The following is a 23,949-nucleotide window of genomic DNA, read 5'->3' as shown; positions in this document are numbered from 1 at the left end:
AAGTTTCAGCTCTTAAATTTTATCCCTTAGTTCGGCCGATTTGGTTAAATTTTTTATGTAGTTCAGTTACCCTTAAAATAGAAATAAATAAATTTTAGAACTTTAAATTGAGAAAGCGAAATGAATTTACAATTTTTTTTATCAACAACGTGACTAAGAATATTATTTTTCTAATACCAGTCACTCCGTCGTAGGCAATGGCTTCGAGTGTATTTCCGCCACAAAAGAGCTCCTCATAAAAACTATCTACTATTCGTAGGCGGTATAGAGCTATAGGTCCCTCCATTTGTGGAACAACGATTAGACACACACTATCGGAGGAGGAGCTCGGCTAAACATCTAAAAAAAAAATGTATGGATTTTAAATTGAAATAAAACAACGAAAATTCAAATTGATTGGGCAATATTTTTGAAGTGAAAACTTCTTTAGAATCGTTGGGAGTGATTTGAGAAAAAGTGAAACGGAAATAGCGACCCTCTTGGCTACGAAGCGTTATATTATATGTTGATATAAACGTAGCGACGAACTAAATAACTTTTATTTTTTCTTGTGATTCGAACCAAGGATTTTGGATCGGAAGCTCACATTGCTAGCCGCTCGGCTACCGCGCCATGCTGTCGGCGCTGGCCTAAAAGTTATTTAGCTACGAAGCGTTATATTATATGTTGATATAAACGTAGCGACGAACTAAATAACTTTTAGGCCAGCGCCGACAGCATGGCGCGGTAGCCGAGCGACTAGCAATGTGAGCTTCCGATCCAAAATCCTTGGTTCGAATCACAAGAAAAAAAATTTTTTTATACAGTTATTTTTTTTTTTTATGATATGTTTATGAGGAGCTTTTTTTCATGGCAGAAATACACTCGGTGTTTTGCCATTGCCTGCTGAGGGGTGAGCGCTATTAGAAAAATGTTTTTCTTAATTTTGGTGTTTTCACCGAGATTCGAACTGACGTTCTCTCTGTGAATTCTGAATAGTAGTCACGCACCAACCCATTCGGCTACGGCGTTTGTTTAATTTTACTGATGCAAAAATGAGGGAAAATATTTGAATAAAGTTTGCTTACTGTTTACACATTTTCCAAAGGTGACGGAGAACCAAAATCAATAAATAGCATCACGGAATTCATTCACGAAAATTTAATAAAGTATACACCAGAAGTATCGCGGATACGATAAAGTTCCAATGATTTTAAGAGGTGATTTCAACGTAAATTTTGCATTGGACACAGCGGTTCCTTCAATTGACTTTCTCAATACAACATTCAATTTAAAAATGTGTAACAATCGCACTGAATCGACAACACGATCAAAAACAACAATTGACGCGGTATTTCAAAGATATGTTGACAACATCGAAACCAAAGCATTTGTATCATATTTTAGCTATCATAAGCCACTCGTATCATTTGTTGAAATTGAAAACATTGAGGATGAATAATAATAAAATGAAGAAAATAAAATATGAACTTTATATCAATATTATAATGAACCTATAATTATCCCGCCCTTAATGCTGTTTTCGTCTCATTCTCTCTCAGTTTGTTTTACGGAAGGTTTCACTTCTATCGCGTCTAACCGTTAGACTGGTATTTTTTTTATTTTTTTTTGTGTAGAGCTATTCATGATATTTATTTTTTACCGATAATCCCTTTCAAATGTTGACCGCAACTACGCCGTAGTTCGGGCATCCAACGAATCGAATTTTGAATGACTCGCTGGAGGACTTCAGTCAATATCTCTTAAATAACTTTAGTAATGCTGGCTTCTAAGGCCTTAATCGAAGCTGGTTTATCCACAAATCATTTAGACTTTACATACCTCCACAAATAAAAGTCCAAAGGTGTGATATCACACGATCTTGGTGGCCAACACACTGGACTGCGACGAGAGATAAATTGGTCACCGAAACGACGACGCAGTAAATTCACGGGCTGTATTACAAGTAGCGCCGTTTCGTTAGAACCAAATATTGTGGAGATCACGACCTTCAAAAATTCATTTATCATGGCGTTATAGCTTTCGCCATTCCCTGTTACATTGGCGCTAGCCTCGTCTTTGAAGATATATGGACCGATGATTCCTCCAGCGCAGAGGCTGCACCAAACGGTTGTTTTAAATGAATGTAATGGCTGCTCTTTAATGGCTTCTGCCAATGGGTTGCTCTTCAGCCCAAATACGGCAATTTTACTTACTGACGTAGCCATTAAACCAAAAATGGGCCTCTTAGCTGAACGCCATAAGTTGGCCTAAACGCGCACTTTTCATAGAGCGTCGATTTTCATAAAACAATTATACGATTTCTAAACGTTGTTCAAGCGTAAGTCTTTCCATGATGAAATGTCAATGAATACTGAACAAAATAACGTTTTTAGTTTGACAGTACTCACGCGTGATCTGTCAAAAAACTCTATTTGAAAGAGTACCTACTGCCCTGTATACTCGTATGTGGCGTGCACCTTGATGAGGTTTCACAATGGGCCGATTGTTTGTGAGGAGCTTTTTAATGCAGAAATATACTTGGACGCTTGTTATTGCCTGCCTGCGTTTCATGTACGGATATTCGAACCTACATACTTCCGAATGGATGTAGGCTCCAATTTTTTATATAATTTACAAAAAATTATATTGTATAATTGTTATAAAAAACTTTCCTGGCATGCCATAGTGAAAAAAACACTTAGGTGTTTGAAAATGTTTCTTTTTACATTGACAAACGATAGTACAAAGCAATAATTGAATTTTGTGTTTCATTATTGAGTTACTTGAGCTCACAAAGTAAAAATACGAAAAGTAAATATTTGTAGGCAATTAAAAAGAGTAAACCGTCGCACAATAAGAATACCCAGGGACAGAAGAAGCCGAAAGGCAGTTGAATTATGCCCTGTTGGAGGTCGAAGAAGAGGACGCCTCAGAAAGAGATAGTTCGAAGACGTGGAAGTTGACCTTGAAAAGCTAAACGTGCGGCGGTGGAACGAGGTAGCCTTAGATAGAGACAGATGACACAAGGTTGTGAATGAAGCAATGGTTCACCAAGGCCTGTGATGCTAAGAAGAAGAAGAAGAAGAACAAGTTAATTTCTTGGCGTTTACTTGTGCGATATGATATCCGGCATATGCCCGCCATGCGAGTTACAACTTTTTCCAATAAATAAATACTGAGTTGAATATCGACTTTTAATGCTTCAAGAGCTGCTGGTTGCTGGTAACATTGACCCATTAAAAGTAATTCAGAGGCGTTAAATCGCATGGGAACTGGACCATTTCTGGAAAGAAAGTTGTCACTAAATTTATTTCGCAATTAATTGTTAAGCGTGCGCTATGGCGAGTGCTCTATGAACTTCGCGAAGAGATTTTTTTTTTCAAATAAAATTTCCGCAATTTGGAATGTTAAAGCCAAATATTAATGAACCTGGAACGAAAGGCCAATTCTCAACCAATCTCCCTTGCCATTCTCAGTTGTCAAACTATAGTTCTTGATATCGATGTTCTCATGCAGCTAAAAAACCACTCGATAGTACATCTGTGCCTTTTAATGTTTTACCATTACGTCATGATTTTATTCTTTTTAATTATCAGTACTCTTCCTCAAATCAGCATTGAAAAATTGTCCTAATTGTATAGAACTATATGACAGACATCTGGGCATCAAATGAAAGAAGAATTCAAAAAGACAAAAAGCCAAAAAATGTGTTTTAAAATATGCGTTCGGAATCTCGAAAGAGTTTGCTGGGATTAATTCCAAAACAAAAAATTAAATAAAAACAATGTAATAAAGATCATTGTGGACCATTTTTATAGTCATAACTAATCGAATAATGAGTAAGAGTGATAAGTGATTGATTAACTTTTCATTTCCTAGTGTCAATTTCACAAATGGTTGACGAGAGCGTGTCATTATTCTGTATTACAAAATTCTGGGTGACAAAATTCTGTAAATTGCAAAAACATTCCTCTTTTCAAAATTCAGCTTTTTTAAAATTCTGCTTTTTAAAATTCTGCTTTCTAAAATTCTGCTTTTTCAAAATTCTGCATGTTTAATGCGAAAAATTCTGCTTTATTCAAGCTTTGTGATTTTCGTCATACAAGAAGTAACAAAATAAACATTTATTCCATAAATATACATATGTATGTATATGTTTAAGCGATAACAATATTTTAGTTTAGCCAATTACATTTAGTGTGACTTAATTCATTTCTTTTCTTAATAATCCTTCGCAGCGGTTCGTTTTTTAGAAGAGTTCTACGCAAAAATACTGTGGATTGCGTAGCCGGAGTTGGACTGATGAGGGTTATTTTTTTGAAGAGCGGCCGAAGGCCGCCCACGCGTAAAGGAGTTCTACGCAAAAATACGGTGGATTGCGGAGCCGGAGTTGGACTGATGAGGGTTATTTTTTGAAGCGCGGCCGAAGGCCGCCCACGCGAAAAGAAGTTCTACGCAAAAATACTGTGGATTCTATCGAAACTGAAGAAAAAATTATTATTATTATTTTTTATTTAATATCTCGAATAATAATAAAAAATAATAATAATAATAAATTAAATAATTACATTACCTCTTTAACATTGTTAACATTATATTTTAATACAGAATTTTGTAATACAGAATTTTGAAAGCAGAATTTTAAAAAAGCAGAATTTTAAAAAGCAGAATTTTGTTTTTAGAATTTTGTACATACAGAATTTCGACACCAACCCATGGTTGACTATAGTTATCCAATATAGTATAAAAAAAGGTGGAGATTGGTAGTCAAAATTTTTTTCTTTCAATATTGTTTTTAAATTAATTTTTTACAGAGTAAAACAAATGCTTTTGAGGGATGGAAATCTTTATTTGGATCATTCCGCGCTCCATTATTTGTCTGTCTGTATGCCACAACTGTCTAGGCCACAAGCGCTAAATATGATTGACTTACGACGTCATTTGCAAAAACTATAAATTTCCCAATAGGGGTGATTAATTATGCCCTCCCTTGCAGTTACTTAGTAAAATGTTCTCTGTAGCAACGAGGTATTTCTTGTGAACTAGTCTGGCCGTTAGAGTGGAATAAAGAGTCTCACCGCCCATTTTATTCTTTTACGCATCATTGTAAAATTTGTGCAAGTCAGTGGAATTTAGTCCTTACCAGTTTTATCATATATATAAGTATATACATACATATGTAGGTGGTTAAATTCTATTACGCACACATCCACATGCATTTTTAAGCGCAGCCTTCAGTCACATTGCTCATAACGGGTGAAGGATTTTTTTGTTTGTTTTGCGGTTTGTAGAATGTATGCAAACATTTGTAGTGCAGGAAAATGCTTATTTGAGTTATGTATATGTATGTATATTATTTTGGTACCTTCTGCCATATCTGTTGTGAGGTTAGGTTAGGCTTTTGTGGCCGTGGACCAACTCACCTCGATCATGTAGGTCCGTTGCGGTACCACTCTTTAACTAGGGAACCTTACTGTTAATTTTTTTCATCGAATCAGTTAGACTCTCTTATGAAGCGTAGGATCCGTTGTATCCCAACACCGGATAGTTCTGGAAGAGAATCAAAATGGTATTTTCCCCAACAACCTTGCTCTACTCTTAGCTAAGGCTGGACAATTAGAAAAGAAATGTTCAACTGTTTCTTCCTCTTCTTCGTCTCTACAACTTCTCCAGTATTCATGCCAAAATATTCCTAGCCTAGAAGATTGCCTACTTAACAGCCAATGACTGGTGACAGTGCGATCACCTTCGAGATGTTTTCTCTTAAGAGGTTGAGCAATTCTCCTGATATTTTCTTACCTATTTGCGGCCAAATTAGCCTGACCTATTGACACCTGGAAAATATTATTTTTTTATCCTCAATTTGCAAGTTGCCACAGGAATCCCAATATTGCCTCTGCTTTCAAGCAGTGCAAGATTAGTACCCTTTTTGGGTAGCTCATCGATATCTGCTGTGGATTATTCACTAATTTTCCGGCCAACGTCGAAGCCGCGGCATATTTTAAACGATATGAACGATGTCATATTCCATACGTAAAGCCGGATATACTTAGTCCTGACATAAGTTCTGTCATAAGTTAAGTCCGTTATAGGACCAATACGGACTATGCCACTCCGAAATACAATTGGGTGAAGAGATTCCGAACAACAATAGAAGAAGTGGGTGGAAAAAAGGTATGAAACCTAGTCCCAATGCATTTAGTATATTTACTGATGGCTCGAAAATGATGGATGGAGTAGGTGCAAGGATTTATTGCCCAGAGCTGGACATCAGGCGGCCAATTAAGCTCCGTGACCATTGCAATATTTTTCAAGCAGAAGTCTTTGCGGTAGGAAAGGCTGCAGAAATAGCACAATCAAGGGCATCGAGCAACTCCAACATAAATAAATATGTATATACGTTGACAGTCAAGCGGTAATAAAGGCAATAAAGCCATATGAAATTTCATCTAAAAATGTTTTTAGGACCAGGGAAGTTATAGAGCGACTAGTCGCAGACAGACTGCTATTGGGTACCAGGATATAAGTCATTGCAGGAAACGAAATTGTAGATGAGATAGCAAAAGCGCTGTTTACATAGAATTTGAATAAGAAAACGACATACTGAATCCTTTAAATACAATATACAATGACATCGCTGCGGACATGAAAACACGGATAGACAGGAAGTCGAATAATCTAGCCACTTGCAAAACCGCAAAAATCATGTGTACAGAGAATGCAGATAAATACGCCAGATTCGTGCTAGTCCTGTCTAGAAAGGAAAACAGAACTATAGTAGGTATACTGACAGGCCACAATTTGTTAGCGGCAAACGCATACCAGATGGGAACTACAAACAATGATAGCTGCAGATTTTGCAATGAACTAGAAGAGAGGGAAACTCTTGAACACCTTCTATATTCTTGCCCTGCGTTAGCTAGAACCCGAAAGAAATGTATAGGAGCTGTACAATATTAGAGGTTAGAATGTTTCCCGGGGTTGGAGCTTCAGAGCTTACTTAGATTCCCAAAAAGCGCAGGCTTATTACAAGAAGCCTACCACCAGAAAATCTACGGGTCAAGCTCCATCTGGTGCCACTAAGGATCAATTGGTCTATGGGATGGCTTTCAGCCAGCCAGGTCAACCTAACCTAACTCTCTTATAGATACGAAATATAATACTTTTTTAATGAAGTTAGTTTTAATTAAATATGTAAATATAAAAAAAAATAATTTTTATTGGAAATAGTTATCATTTGCTTTTACACAAGGCTCCAAACGATTAGGCCATTCAGCAATTGCAGCACTCACGGATCCCATGGACATTGGCGTCGCTGTTCGCCCCAAAGATTGTGTGAGACTCTCTAAATTTCAGTGTGGTCTTCGACAAGCCATGCTCTCCAATTCTGATCACAAACTGTAGTCCAAAGGATTCAGATCTGGACTTACTGACGGCCAATCTTCTGCGGCTATGCACCCAGGAATATTGTTTTTAGCCACTGCTGGGTGTTTTTGTTGGTTATGGGCTAGAACGGAACCTTGCTGGAAGATTAAACGCTCGATATTGAAGAGAGTACTGCTCAACTACTTCACCACACCTTCTAGGAAATCCTCGTGGTATAATACTTTTGTCCCAGTCTTAACCCCTTTTTCGCAGAAATGAAGAGATGTAACGCCTTTACAAGACACTCTCCACCAAACTATTACGAAGGCTAGATGGTGGCCACGCTGAACCTTTCGAATAATATTTTTTCCATCTTTAGAAGACTTTGTCGTTTTGCTTATTAAAAACTTCTTCAACAGTGAAATTTGCCTCATCTGTGAAAAAAATATTTTCATGGCCGTTGACCGCATGCCACCGAAGAAGCTGCTTGCATCCGTCGAGTCTAATTTTCTTCACGCGCGTTGTCAAAAGATGACCAGTTGAGGGACGGAAGGCTTTCATGTGGAGATAATTCCTAATTAGGCTTGATATGATCTGGTTGATTTATTCACGTCCTTGGACAAGATGTTCTGCTTTCTAAGCGGATTTATCCGAATTCTTTCTAGAACGGCTTTTAGGCTGAACTGGTTGGAACCACACGAGGACGACCACTTCTTTTTCTGTCTGTCACTTCAGATTTCAGTTTTCCCAAAACGGTTGATCGTACGGTAAACAAACATTCTCGAAATACAATATTAATATTCCTTTTTATTTCGCTGCCTTTTCTTTTCCTCTCCTCAATTTCAATCTACCATTTTATTACTACAAACCGATATACTGTGCAAAATCCAGGCCCTATTTAATGTAACTATTCTTTTTCCACCCAGGAACATGTGGAGCGTTTGGCGTACGGTACTCGAAGAGAACGAAAAGCTCGCACGCGCTCGCCTCGCTGCCATCGAAGTATTCCAACAGCAAATAGCCGATGAAGCTAAGGTGTTGCGTGATTACAAATTGGCAATTTCAAAAAGATCACTCGCACAAATAGTCAACGTACAAAAGGAACTGCATCTCAGTGTTTCCGATGTGGATAAGACAAAGAAACAGTATTTCGACGAGGAGCATTGTGCCCATGATGTACGCGATAAGGCACGCGACATTGAAGAGAAACTGAAGAAGAAAAAGGGTTCATTCTTCCAATCGATAACATCGCTGCAAAAGAATAGCGCACGCGTCACGTCACGCAAAGAATTGTTGGAAGAGAAGTCGACTGGCGCACGCAATGACTACATTCTAAGTTTGGCCGCAGCGAATGCTCACCAGAATCGTTACTTTACAGTTGATCTGCAGACAACGATGACTACTATGGAGAATTATGTGTTTGAACGTGTAGCCGAGTACCTGACATTGATGGGACGAACTGAATTGCTCACCTGTTCTGCCACACAGAACTCGTTCGGCAAGATTCGTGACCAGGCACAACAATTGACGCGCGAATATAATTTGCAGTGCTGCTACCTATTCTATCCGGTACTAAAGCAACATATTCAATATGATTTCGAGGCGTGTGATAATGATCCAGTACGAAAGATCACCATCGAACACGAATCGGCATCAGAAACGCTCACGAAAGAGGCTAAAAATTTGGCAGGTCGTGTGGTGAAAGAGAACTTGGCTATACGTGAGGCAGCTAAGAAATTGGCCATTTGTGTTTCCCTACGTGATTCGGGACAACGCAGTGATCCAAACGACCCGAATGGCCCAGATTTGGATACAAAGATTGAGGAGTTTAGGGACTTGATAAGGCGCTCTGAAACGGAAAAGGCTAAGGCGGAGGCATGCCTGCAGTGTTTGCGTGAAGGTGGTATTAATGTTGACGAATGGGTACAAGAGGCCGAGATAATGGGCGTACAGGAATTGGTACGATCCGCAAGCTCTATCTCTATGCGCACAGATGCTTCGGGTCAAGGGGTGAGTGACAGTAAGATATAAAATAATTTACGTATAACCGAAACGCACACTTTTGCAGGAAAATCCAAGTTCAGACTCATTCTATGACAGTGACAAGGATGACGCGACTGGCGCACAGGTGGGAGCTGCCGCCAAATCAAAGGTGGAGAAAGAGTTATCCCGCGACAAGACGTTTAGTGATAGCGAAGAGGGTAAATATGGCGCTGTTTGTGTATAGAAAGCTTAGCGCATGCAATTGATTACAACTCTTCACTTTATACTCAAACAGAGGTTGAGGAACGTGTACCCGAACCAATTGCTGCAGCTCCAGTGATGGCTAGTTCTACTGGCTGGGATGATCCAACAGAAGTCAACTGGGGCGGCGAAGGGGAAGAAAAGGATGAATCTATTATTCCGGAGCCAAAGGAGGCTATCTTTAAATGCACAGCACTGTATAGCTACACGGTATGGAATTTATGAAAACAAATCAATTTTCTTCTTGTAAACATTCACTCGCTTTGATTACAGGCTCAAAATCCAGACGAACTAACTATTGTCGAGAACGAACAACTGGAGGTGATTGGAGAAGGTGACGGTGATGGTTGGCTGCGCGCTCGGAACTATCGCGGCGAGGAAGGCTATGTGCCGCACAATTATCTGGACATCGAACAGGATACTGCCCTTAACGGTAGCTCTGGCAATCAATTGCGTTCACAAATCTCATTCTCTTCTGTCGATTACACTGTTGACAATGAAGATCAAACAGTGGACTCGATGCAATCACCCGACCAGGTCTCCGTCATTATGGCGCCGCAGAAGAAGAAGCCTGACGTACTCTATTGCATAGCACTGTACGATTACGATGCCACCGCCGAAGATGAGCTTACCTTTGAGGAGGGTCAAATTATTAAGATCATCACAAAGACGGCACATGGGGTAGACGATGGCTGGTGGGAGGGCGAATTAGATGGTAAATTTGGTAACTTCCCATCTTTGGTGGTTGAAGAATGCGACGAGAATGGCGAGGCGTTATCGGAAGGTGGCGATGAGTCACCACCACCGACCGCGCCACCCAGTTTTGCGCTTCCACCCGCACCAGCACTACCGCCCGAATATGCACACGAATTGACTGAGGACATGTTTGAATCGCAGGAGACAGCAGGTGAGTGGCGATGCTGTGCCCGATTTGTATGCCGTATTTACTATTTATTATTTTTGTTGCAGACGATGACAGCGGCTACATACCGAACGGTGGTGCACCTAGCATGCCTCCACCAGGTAAATTAGTACATTTTTTAAGTAGCACTAATGTGATTTTCCCTATACCTTTAGTAATTCTATACAATTTGAACTTTACTTCATTATAATATATATATATATATATATATATAAGTATATTTTATATATATATATTGTAAAAACTCCTGCTTCTAATATCTTTAGAGATAAAAACCACGATACCCATCTTACTAATAATGTGCTAAAATTTCCAATTTCCAATTTGCAAAATCGAAAAGTGAAATGTATTTCTTTTCATCGAACAGTGTTGGCATTTTCAGTGATTCTTATTTCGAAAACATTCCAGTTCATTTTAATATGTTTGAAAATATTTTTCTATCTATGTGTGCGTGTGTGTGTTGTAACCCAGCTTTTTCCTATGCAGCTATAATTCACCTACACAAAACTGCACTCTTCACTTTAAACAATACACAAATTTAAAATATTTCCAAATCACTGTCCTATATACATATGTGTACGTATGTCTTATTATTTATGTATTGTCTGTCATCTGCATATACAATATTGTTATCACGCATAGCACAACTCACACCCGCAAAGCTCACTGCCCACAACACATTTACACAGTCGTTTGAACATACATACATAAATGTATCTCTTGCTTTTCGAAAAGTAATTTCTCTTATTGTACTCTTATTAATAAGCTTCTGTTTTCCAAGTGCAAAGTAAAAAAGCCAGCGTCAAAAAGGGTAAATGCTCGTAGTGTTTGCTTAGATTTTTTGCATTATCGATTTTACTCATTTCTTCTATTTAGGATGCCTTTGTACAATAGTTGGCAAAATATATTTAACTTCAAGTTGTTTGCTCTAAATATCAGATTCATGACTGTTTAGAAATTTTTTTGGGTACATATTATATAAAAATCCTTAAAAAGTAGTCTATAAAAAAAAAAAATTAAAAAAATGGAAACATTTTATCCGCCTTTCATACTTATGTACGAGTAACTTACACGTATTTCTGCAATTCTGAATCCAAGTCAAATATATTTTTCGCTTACATTTTTAGCGATTATAAATAAAATAAAATAAAATAAAATAAATAAAAATTAATTATTTGTAAGGCTAGAAATATCCACAATTTGTTGAAGGATTTTAGATATACACTCAATATAGTCGTATTATTTCAATATAAGCATTATTTTTATATATAAGTAAGTAAACATATTAATTATTTTCCGTTAACCGCACAACATCAATTATAAACCAAATTGGCGTTTCCAGCAGCACTTTTGAAAACAAAATGGCCAATGATACAATGCCTCCAAAATCAGTATGAAAATATCACTTTCTGCAGCTGCGTTGCCTTCTTAAAAATTACGTGCGAGATTTTCTTGCACCAAATACGGTAATTTTGTTTGTTATGGGTATTCTGCGTTACAATATTCTTTTGGATAAAAATTTCACAAGAATGTGAAATAAATTCTAAACAGCCTAAATTCTTTATTTTCCTAATTATGTAAGTCCTAATTCTGTAAAGACAAAATAATGCAGAATTAATATTCTGGGCATAAAATGTTGGTATAAAAAAATTATTTTGGGCGATAATTCTGTATTTTTAATGAATTTTAAAGAAAAAATACTATATGTTATAGCTTCAATGCAAAAATTTACATTATTAATGACTCAAAAAATAAGTGGAAAAAATTCGCAATTCATCAATGAAATATTTATGCTAAAATACCCTTGGTCAAAAAGTTCCCGGAATATATTCAGAAAATTCAAAATACAAGTTTATTTCTCAAAAATGATATAATCGGCTTCAAAGTACTCTCCATCAACAGCAACGCTTTTCTGACAGTGCTTGATCCAGCTCTCTAAATATTTGTGGATCTCCATTTTCGGTACACCCATCCGAGTCGTCTTTAATTTTTCCATTATTCCCTTTTAGCTAGTAAAATGCATTTCATCTAATGGTTTTTTGACTCGTTCGAATAGAAAAACTACTCAGAAAGCCAATATTGGGTGAATCCGTTGCGCAAAGTCCGCGAGTTGTTTTTCTATGACGTCGGAGCACTCCACTCGCTCGCCTGCAGTCTGATGTCTTCATTGTATATCGTACTCATGAATCCACGTCTCGCTTCCAGTTATGATGCGCTTGATGAACGTTGGACCGGATTCAGTCTTGGAAATCATGTCTGTGACGATATCAACGCATGAAATTCAGACCCTTTGGACCCAAGTTTGCAGCAACACGGCGAAAATTACAAATTATTAACTATAATGTCCAGAATGGATTCATAACTTTTCTTTCACTTTATAGATGAGTTCATCAGTTTTCGCCGTCGGCGACTCTCATCATCCTTGATAGGATCACGATCACTTCTGTAGCGTTCATGCCAATCGTAAATGTCTGTTTTCTTTATGATAACTGAAACAGTTTCCCAACATTTCTAAGGTTTTTGTACCGTTGGAACAACTTTTAACGCAAAATTGAATACAAATTCGTTGTTGTAAATTCGAATTTATTTTTAAAACTGTAAAAATCGAAAACTCGTACAGAGTTAGATTTACTCAAAATGACGTAACTTTTATAATATTGGCCCAAATCACAGATGTGGCAACCTAACAAAAATTAAAAAAAAAAAACAGAGTTCAAATCAGTTGACTTCGTGTGCCCTCTGGCGGTTGTTCCGGGAACTTTTTTTATCAAGGTGTATTTTTGTACCTGCAACTGCAAAATGTTGTAATTTTTTACGATCTGAGTACTTTGATAAACCAAAAAAATTACCTTCGTGGTGAATTATAGGCTGCACAGCTGCTTTGCTGAAATTCTATTTGAATCGTTTCTAAAATTGGCACTAACTATTTTAATAATATTGCCTTAAAATAAATTTATGTATTAAAAATTCTGCGAATCGTATGAATAATGAGAAAAAAAGCGCACTTCTCATTATTTCAACGGTTCTCAGAATTTTGTAAAGCGAAGAATATTGCACCATACGAATTTTGTACCTAATCCATTTGTTCACATAGCCGTTGAGTTGAAAAAGTGCTTCGGTCTCAAATTTGATATTCATTAGAATTTCAATACATTAATGACTAGCTAGAAAATCGGTTACTAGTCGTTTCCGAGGGAAACTTATCTGCATCTCATTATTGCTACTTCCTGCTTTCCCGGAATAACCGTATAACATAGCAGAGCTTCCATCTAAAACATCGCTGTTTAAAATATCATATTTAGATTCTTTATGTTAATAGGGGCAGAAAACGCATTAGTGATGCATTAAGTGATTTTAAACCTCTTTTAATGCGAAGTAGTTCAGTGTCTTTTTTTCGTACCCGGAGTTGGTAAACAAATTTTACTTATACTCTTCAAACAAATCTCCATCGTATTTAATATACATAGGTACCAACTCCAACGCTTCTTCTAGAGATTTGTTTTGAAATCTCTCTCAGCTTTTTCTACGAATTCTCTTTGGTGGTCTAAATTGTTTCCGAACGTCTTTCACAAAGTTGTAACTTGATTCGTGAGGGCAGATAAAAGTCACAGGAGGTCACACGAGGGGAGGATAGAGAGCTCTCAAAATATTACTAATTAATTAATGCTGCCCTTTTCCAATTAGTTGCTTACAAAATTATAGGCGTAAACCGAGTTGTTTCCCAACTATTTCAGCCACCTGCCACAAACACTTCCTTAAACGCTTTAGAACGCCCACATAATATTCATTATTTAGGTACTATTTGACCTGACGAAAGGTAATAGAACGGGTTTTGTCGTTTCTGAGAAGTGCTATTTCAATGCTTTCTGGTTCGAATTTCTTTAACCGCAGCAATGCGATTGCAAAAAGAGAGCACAGTAATTCCCTCCATCGATGTAAGCTAGACACTAATATCGGCTTCAAAAGAGATAGCCGCGACCTTAACCTTTTCGAGGAAAGAATGCACTGTTAAGGCTTAATTTAAGGTCGCACAACTTGAGTGTAGGAGTATACGGGAGCTGCACTTTAGCAGAGGATGCGCCCTGGAGTTTCATCATAAAGTTCGCAAAAATGCCAGATGCGCGTCTCTACTAATTCTAGTTTCCTGAAATGATAACGAATACTACAATGCCTCGCGGAGTTTCTAGTGAGTATTCGTAAGCGTTCTCCATCCAAAAGCCTGAAGAAAAGGGTAAACTGTTTAGCTTGTCTCTGACCTAGACTTTCCAGCCAGTCTCGTGTGAATTCTCTGTTTGTCTTGAACCCCCAAAAACCCGGTCTGCCTTTTAAAGTGCGACCCAAAGACATGGTTAAAACTTCTCTACTTTCTTTTCTTTCTTTTCCCGCTTTGAATTTACAAAGTCATTATAAACGCATTATCTGACAGATTGCGCTCAAAAGTGATAAGTAAAGCACTAAAAGATGTATCAGAGTAGATATATATATATTTTTTAATACTTCAAGTACGATTCGCTTAAATAAGAAGCTCCGGGTACATTTTAAATAGAGGATATATACTAATACAGCCTAGACAGATGGCGGCGTTAATCGGGATTACCGGTGCAGTTAATTATGATTAAAACTGTAGTGTGACAGACGGTTGTTACGCGGATTAGTGAACATCTGATTTGTTTATTGGATAGTTTTCCACTAAAAGATGGACAACAAATACGGGTGTTAGTTCTCTTCACACTATTATTTACTTAAAAAAATCTTGAATTGAAATTCTTCAAACTGCTCCGAAATATCAAAACAAATAATGTAATTTCGAGCGTGCTGGTGCAAACTATCCAAGGCGAATTGAGTACCATAAGTGGCGCCTTCCCAAAGCAGTTACTTTATTTTTCACGATTTTGATAAGTCAGACGTCAGCTCCCTTTCCGATACAAAACAAACGAACAAAACCAACAAAAGGATGAGAAATTACATGCTTGTGAAAATTCAGTGAATGGCTTGGTAGTATTGTGTTTTGTGAGATTTAAACTAAATAAACTAGTGAAAACGAAGCGCCGCGTGTTAAATTGTGAAAGCACAAATGAATATAAAGCCTCTAAATGAAGTTTTCTTTACATTTTTATGCGGAAAATGTCGTGGTTAGAAAATGTGGGCGAGTACGTATAATTCCTTGTGTTTGGTTGTCTCCATTGCTTTCGCCTACTCTTCCTTTTCACAAACAAGTAATTCTTCTTCCTTTGCTTTTTTATTCATGGGCTTTTACGACACTGCGAATTCAGAAGGCGCAACCATGTATTCTATCAGCCTTGTAAAGTGGAATTTTTGTTTCTTCTCTTTAAAGGTTTCATTATTTTTCATTCCCAGTAGATATTAAATTTAATATTTTACCAATGTTGCCGTAGAAAATTTCGCTGATTCACTTAAATTAAGAGAATTAAAACCAGTTGTCAAGCCGTATTAGTTGCAATTAATTCTTCAGATAATTCCGAATTAAGTCGTAAATCCCGATTAACGCCATCGCCTTTCTAGCCTGTAAATAACTCGAAAAACATCTGTATTCTAGCTAATTTCATACATTTGTAATTAGATACTCCACTTAAAAGTTCTAAAAAAATAAATTTTGTTTTAAAGAAATAATAAAATTTCCATTATTTTGGGATTTTCGTAAATGATTTTTATATTATTCTTAGCATGTTTTACCTAAATTTTTTTAAATGTTTCCGTTCCATAATCATGAATTTGTTAGTTTTTCCACATTAATCTATAAATATATAGAAGGTCACTAAAAATATAAAATGTAGACGAACAAAGCCAATAAATACACAAAATAATTGGTGTAATCTTTGAAACTTCAGTTTTTATTTTTTATTTATTGGTATGAAATGAAAATTCACAACACCATTCCTGCTGAATAGCACCAATTTTTCGTATATAATTGTAATTAAATATATGTATGTATGTACCTATGTATGTATATAAAAGTAGTGTTGTAGTATCCATGTTCTGATGTCGTTGGTTTTTTCTCCTTTCAATTTTGCTATGTAAGCAAAAAAAAAAAAACAAATATTTTTATCGTTAAATTATGTGATTTGCCTTCAAAGATTTGAAATACGTTAACATCCAGCCTTTTTTTCTAATTTAATGCAATCAGTACTCATACAAGAGCCTGGAATGGAGGTAAATTTTGCAAACATATTTAAAGTATAATAGAATTTTTTTTAAGTTTTAGAATTTATTATATGTTTGATGTAACTGGGAAGATGCACAATACATTTTTCCTTTCAAGTGAGTTTCAAACTTACCTTCAATGTGTTGTTGCTTCCCAGAAGATGACGGCTCAAGAATCGCTGATCAAATCGAACGCAGCCTATGGAATGGCTTTGAATTTTGATAATTTTTGCTTAAGTGATTTTCGTTTGACTTATTTATAATTAAAAATATTTTATTTTAATTGATTTTTGTTTTTCAATTTAAGGACGATATAAGCGACGATGGTAATTCGCCACCATCGCTGCCGCCACCGGCTTTAAATATCGGCTCCAGCAAGGAAGGTAATTCACTAAATTTAGGTATGGCACAAATAATTGTTACTGCCGCAACCCCAATGGTTGAAGATGGCACAGATAAATCTTTCCCTCCGGTAGGAGAAAGTGATGGAGGCAGCGTAGACGCAGCAACTGCGAAAACTGCCAGCAGCGACGACGGCAAGCCAGTTAAGCAGAAAAAGGTGGAACCGAAGCAATTGGCACAAACAGCGGCCGATGAAAATGAAAATCACGAAGGTAAATGGATAAGGAAATAAATGTTATTTTTTATCAATAAGCATTTGCATTATGAGCAAAAGAGTTAAGAGCAACAAATTGCACCGTACGACAGTACTAATCACTCATTGGAAAATTGATGTGTGCCCAATGCGGGGGTTTAGCTGTAGTACGCCTGCAATTTAATTACTTTTTTACCAGCACACTCTGCTTTGTTTAAAAGGACTACAATGTTTCAGTTAAGACTCATAATACAAAAGATTATTGCAAATCAGTTATTTAAAATTATACTTTTGAAAATATGTGACAATTGTTTTTAGAGATTGGGCATCTACTTTCATGTGTAAATAAATTTTCATATACGTTACAGAAAAATGCCCTCTAGAACCACCCGCCAGTAGACATAAAGCTAAAAACGGTCCAAGAATATTTTGATATTTTTATTTCTGCTGAAGGTTGATACACGTGTAGCCCAAATTTAAATCCTTTCCACCATAAATTGTGGTTGAACTTAGAATGTATGGCCTGCAAAGTTCGCCACCGAAATTCGGACAATCTGTCGCAAGCACTTTATTCATATACATATTTCTCATATCTACAAGCTTATATGTATGTAGATATAAAAAAGTCAGAAGCATCACTCAAATTGCAAGGAAACAAAACCTTTCAATTTCATTCGTATTCTCCTTTCACGCTGTATTCTCCATATACATATTAAGTAGTATATAAAGGGCTATCTAATAAGAGGTGTTATTTTGATATTCAAAGAAAAATCATATTTTTTAATATAAACGATCGGATGTTTATTTCATTATAAGGAGGAAGGTATGCCATTAATAGTGGAAAATAACATCAAGCAAATGACCACCACGACCACGCTTACAGGACAATATCCTTTTCATGAAATTTTCCATAACCGAATTGCAAAGTGGCTGCTCTTTGTCCTCGATAACCTCACGAATTCTATCTTTGAGGTCTTGAACTGACCCTGGGCTGTTGGCATAGACCTTCTCTTTCACGTGGACCCGAACAAAAACGTCACAAGGTGTTAAATCACAAGATCTTGGTGGCTAATTGTGATCACCTCTTCGAGAGATAACACTGTTCGGAAACTTTTCCCGTAAAAAGTCAATGGTTTCGTTGCTTGTGTGGCACGTAGCGCCGTCTTGTTGAAAATAAAAATTGTCCAGATCAATACCATCTAATTCCGGGCATAAAAAATCATTAATCATCTCTCGATAGCGATAGATAACACCTGTTATTGGAAAAGCCTTTAATATCTCATCACATATACTCTATGGCGGCCACCGTAGCCGAATGGGTTAGTGCGTGGTTACCATTCGGGAGTGCATAGGTTCGAGTCTTAAACACCAAAATGATAGACAATTTTTTCTACAAGCGGTGGCCCCTTGCCAGACAATGACAAACTTCCCAGTGTATTTCTGCCATGAAAAAACTTTCATAAAAAGCCACTTGCCGTTCAGAGTAGGCTTAAAACTGTAGGTCCTTAAATTTGTGGAACAATATCAAGACGTACGCCACAAAATAGGAAGTGCAGCTCGGCCAAACACATAAAAAGGGTGCAAGCGCCGATCATAGTCCAATATCGATTTATGTTTCGCCCAACTTGGCCACACAAACCAAACATTATTTGGAAGACGCTGTAAATTACTTAGGATTTACATTTACGTGAATGGGACTGGATTAATTTAACGCCAGGTCGCCCTTCTATGTCTATTAACTACACACATTTTATATCTATACTATTTTTTGTGATTCAGTATGGATAATTTCTCTGAGCTTTGAAAACTTTGTTGACTATAGGTGAGAAAGGCAAAGTGTGTATATTTATGTAAAGAAAATATTTATATTTAATTAAAACTGGAAGAAAATGCGTTAATCGCTGAGTGTGCTTAATTTCACATGTGTACATAGATTCGCAAAATATTTTCAAACGGGGAGTTCCCCTCAAGCCATATTTTCCACTCGACTTTTTTCCCATATGCTTATGCAGATATATTTAAAGTGTGTCACAGATAAATTCATCAAAGATATCATTGCCACTTCTGGGGCACCTCAAGGTAGTGCTTCGGGTTTCCTACTATTTGTCTTATTTATACTATAAACTATATTAGCAAATGATTTTCATTTTCCAGGCACCAATTGTATGCAGACAACTTACAAATTTTTGCCTAAATAAGAAACGCAGAAGATGTGTTTAGGCTCCAGACTGATCTTAATCAGCTCTTTTTTTGGTGTACGTTTTCATGTGCCTCTTTAAACAAATAAAAAAAATCTTTTAAAGCCACTTACACTAAATCTCGTAATATTCTACAAACGTCATATTATATCCGTAATAACGTCCTCCAATCGGTAGATGAGATTATAGACTTTGGTGTAATTTTTGACTCTAATTTTTCATCCTCCAGTCATTTTAATGATTTTATATCAAAATCATACTAGATCATGTCTTTGTTAGACGTAACAGGTCTAACTTCTCAAACCCACACACGATGAAATTACTGTTTACCGCGATTGTTTCATCTAGATTGGAATACTTTTAATTCATGTGGAGGCCGTATTACCAATTTGCTATCACAAGAATACAACGCGTACAGAAGATGCTTATTAAATATGGCCTAAGATTTTTATAATTTTCTGTCCCATATCTTTCATATATAGCAGCTCCAGCTTGCTACTAATTAGATTAAATACACTTGAGTGCAAAAGGTTGATTCTACCGATTTATTTTGTGTTTAATTTAATTCACGACGACATTTATTGTGCGATTCTTTTGCAATGCATAAAATTTCTTATTCCGGTGAGGACTTTACAAAGCTCTTTGCCTTTTTATCGGAAGATATTCAAAACGAATGTCGAGTCCAATGCACCTATTGCACGGAATCTTCGCGAATTTAATGAGATCTCGAATTTCATATCGTTAAATTTTAGAATAACTACAAATCAGTTCTCTACTTTCTTGTATTATTTAAATAACTAATTTAATTGTATTCTATTTAACTAAGTTGTATTTTAGTTTTAGCTCGTTTTATTATTTAATTCTTTTGATAAATGGTTTATATTGCCGCTAAGCCAATAGTCAGTAAGAACCTTTGTATTTTTAACTAAATTAAAAAATTACATAAAATTGTTAAACTGAGATTTTCTCCTTCCCTATCTTCTTCCTTTTACCCCACTCACAAAAAACCAAATCAAATAAAAAAAAGCAAATAAAAATAAAACGAATTTGGTTGATAAAAAATAAACAACCGCATTCTGAAGCTTAGTGTTTATTTTTTTCCTAATCCTTATTTACATTGAAATCAACGACTATTTTCTGAATGAATATTCTAATATCTTCGCAGACGATACACATTCATCCGATCAGGATCCCGACTCCGAAGTGAAGACTTTGCAAGAGGCTGACGATCCATTCAATGAAAAGGGGAGCGTTGATGCTGGCAATGGATTTGAGGCGAATTTCGAGGCAAATTTCGACGCAAACTTTGATGATGCTTTCGCCGGTGGTGCACAGTCTGCCAATTTGAATGCCGAACCGAGCGTTGATGATGTGCAAGCACCCAAGCAGGTGGTGGGCGGACGCGCAAGCATACCCGAAGAATTGGACTCAAATCAATTGGCACGATTGCAGAATCTAAAAGAATCAAATGCTTAAAGGAAGCTTACGAGCTAAACATACAAACCTGGAAGGATGTAGACAACGTAAACGAAAGAAAATTTGCATCACCGTTGCATTTAAATACAAACATACTCATATATAAAATTTAAATATGCACTGAGGCAAAAGTAAATAACCATTAATAGTGTATAGGTAACGTGAATGGTATAAAGGGGCAATACAAAGACATGAGCTAAGCAAACACCGAAGGGGAAAATCAAATGAAAATACTAGCAAGCAAGTACTTATTATACTTATACTTTATTGCATATTGAAAAGTTTGATAAAAATTTAGTTTTCTTCAAAATATAAGGTGTATGTATGTTGGCAACTCTACGCTATAAAGGATTCTTGTGTTGAATATGCTTCGTACTATATAAGTATACTTACATACACTCATTCTGATAAGACGAATTCCAAATGCATTATGAGGATAATTAATGCCATGTATTGTGACCCTGCAGGAAAATCTTGAAGTACTGAACTTAGAGAGAGAGAGAGAGAGAACTTAACATACGAGTTTTGATATAACAACAATTGGATGAAAATGGCAAATTTAAATTTAGATGCGAAGTTGAAGTGAAATTAACGGTAAACTACAGTTAAGGCTAGATGGTAATAGGCTATTATGCTCTTATGCATACATACTTGTTTTTTATATATGTACATGCCTCAAATAACGGAATTTCCACAACAATTTTGGACTTCTAATGCATTTTAAAATGAGTTATAACTTTTACGAGTTCATGGGTAATTTTTGAAATAATTGATTTCAACCAACTTCCACTTCCAGCCCGACATCCAACGAGCAAAGTACTGTATTTTTCGGATTTGTCATCGTCACTATCGGCAACAGTTGCTACTTGCAAAAAACAAGCGTAGGGTTTGCTAGTGGCAAAATCGTAATAACTCTCAATTAGAAATTACTTTTACTAGCTGAAGTTTTTCCTGCTGGGAGCAAACGATTATGCTCGTATGATGAGACTTACGCTTACTTAAACCTCCACTTGAATTGAACTACAATTAGGGAAAACTGTTAAACTTAACTACTCTAAGCATACGTGAATAAATTCAAAAACACTCACACCGTATTTTATCAATTTTCCTACATGCGTATGTATATTAGAAAAGCAACTACTAGAGGGGCGCGCAAAAATATTCCAGAGTATAAAAAAAATATTTGGTTTGCTATTTTGTTGTACAATTTCTTTGTGAAATTGAATAAAAATGCCTTCGACTTAAAGTAAAATATGTAATGTATTATTTTATACACCACTGTAGTTATAGTAAACTCACGAATGTATTTCAACAAATGTGCTTAATATTATTAATATTATATATGGTTACGCTCTCATAAAATACACATAAATACCTATAAATTTACTTATAGCTATACACAAGAAATGAAGAAAAAAAAACAAGAAAAAAATATAAACGAAAAATCCTGATTGCAGTCAAAGACGAAACTTCGTAATACAAATAAATGCAATAAGTAAGAATTAAAAGCATTATAGTGTTTAGAAACAAGCAGCTACAGTCAATTGTTGATTGAAAATTTAATAGTCAAGTACCTTCAGTGAAATATTAATTTGCCAATAGTTATACGTACACTCATATATTTATATATGTAGAGGCTGGTTTACTGTAAATTAAGTATTACTCATTTTTATTATTCTATGACAAAATATTTAAATAAGTTATTAGTGAAATATATGTAGAAATATTTAATTTAGAACTTATTTAAAAAAAAAATACACATTCATAGGCCAAATCTGTTTTTGTATGTGCGATGCAAGCAGTTTTGAAACTACTTTGCCCAATTTATGAATTTCGTAATTGTACAAAATTTATTAGTGCCGAAAAGAAAAACTTGATTTCCATTGAAACTTAGATTATGTCGTTAATTTACTTTTACCTTAAAATACCTGCAGTAAAAGTTACTTGGTGGCCGCCATAGTCAAAGGTGCGTGACTACTATGCGGTAGAACCCGAGTGCGAAACTCATTCTGAGCAAAGACCAAATGATGCGAAAAGATTTTCTTAAGTGTATTTCTGATAAGAAAAAGCTCCTCATAAAAACCATTAGCCATTTGGAGACGGCGTAAAAGTGTTGGTCTCTCCATTTGTAAAAAAAAAACTTCTAGACGCACATCCCAAATAAAAGAAGGAGCTCGGCCAAATACTATATAAAGGGCGTTAGCACCAATTATATACAGTCACCCACACTTTATTTGACACAGATGAATTTTTTTTATAAAGTGAGCGAAAATTAAAAAAAAAAGAAAAAAACAGGCGGTTGGCCCTTATTTACCACACGATTCTCATGCATATGGCATTTAATAATGTGCTGAACTGTTGCCGAGTTTAAATATACAATTTCAGCTATTTCATGATACGACATTACTTTTTTGAAATGTTCTAAAGCTATCGCACGCTTTTCATTCGAAGTACGTGGTCCCATGTTAAAAAAACAAGGGTACATAAAATTAAAATTCAAACTCACTCTATAAACTTTCGCATACTAGAAATACAATTTCGTTAGTTGAAATTGCACCGGGAATAGCGGTACTTTTAACTGCATCACTTAAGCTGCGGCGTGAGTTCTCTTCATGATTTTTTTTGCTTTAAAATTACATGTTAAGAATTTTTATGTTAAGAAATCAAATGAAACAAAATAAGTAAAATATCTGCATATTCTGGTTTTCTATTTTCACAAAATATTATAAAATATAGAATACTTTACAAAAAAATTTTGTCTTTATCAAATAACCTGTGATTGACTGCATATATAAAAATATTGGTTAACTTTTGAATGCCATATCGTCACTATCAACAAATCGATTCAAAATTGATTAACGCCAGTAATATCATTATTGGATGGACTATATATATATTTATCATATATAGTCGGCCGCCGTAGCCGAATGGGTTGGTGCGTGACTACCATTCACAATTCACAAAGAGATCGTCGGTTCGAATCCCGGTGAAACACCAAAATTAAG

At 36.0% G+C, this 23,949-nt stretch overlaps 1 protein-coding gene across 9 annotated transcripts in view; it reads left to right on the top strand.

Annotated features, from left to right (window-relative positions):
- Window positions 1-22,902, top strand: part of LOC129242282 (protein nervous wreck) — a 30,805-nt gene extending 7,903 nt beyond the window's left edge. For 4 of the 9 annotated variants that reach the window (XM_054878840.1, XM_054878838.1, XM_054878839.1 and 1 more), the window contains 8 exons: window positions 8,274-9,357; window positions 9,416-9,548; window positions 9,626-9,801; window positions 9,865-10,498; window positions 10,561-10,614; window positions 16,659-16,684; window positions 16,983-17,289; window positions 20,634-22,902. In XM_054878840.1, the coding sequence (XP_054734815.1) occupies window positions 8,274-9,357; window positions 9,416-9,548; window positions 9,626-9,801; window positions 9,865-10,498; window positions 10,561-10,614; window positions 16,659-16,684; window positions 16,983-17,289; window positions 20,634-20,944 (2,725 nt within the window). In that variant the 3' untranslated portion in view covers window positions 20,945-22,902. The remainder of the gene's footprint in view (window positions 1-8,273; window positions 9,358-9,415; window positions 9,549-9,625; window positions 9,802-9,864; window positions 10,499-10,560; window positions 10,615-16,658; window positions 16,685-16,982; window positions 17,290-20,633) is intronic. The other 5 variants (XM_054878844.1, XM_054878846.1, XM_054878847.1 and 2 more) reach the window with 4 other exon arrangements.
- Window positions 22,903-23,949: the final 1,047 nt, after the last annotated feature.

The sequence above is a fragment of the Anastrepha obliqua genome, chromosome 3 (assembly GCF_027943255.1).
Source record: "Anastrepha obliqua isolate idAnaObli1 chromosome 3, idAnaObli1_1.0, whole genome shotgun sequence".
NCBI classification, from domain to species: Eukaryota; Metazoa; Arthropoda; class Insecta; order Diptera; family Tephritidae; genus Anastrepha; species Anastrepha obliqua.
Note: the sequence above shows the minus strand (reverse complement) of the source record. Positions and strands in the feature narration are given on the sequence as shown.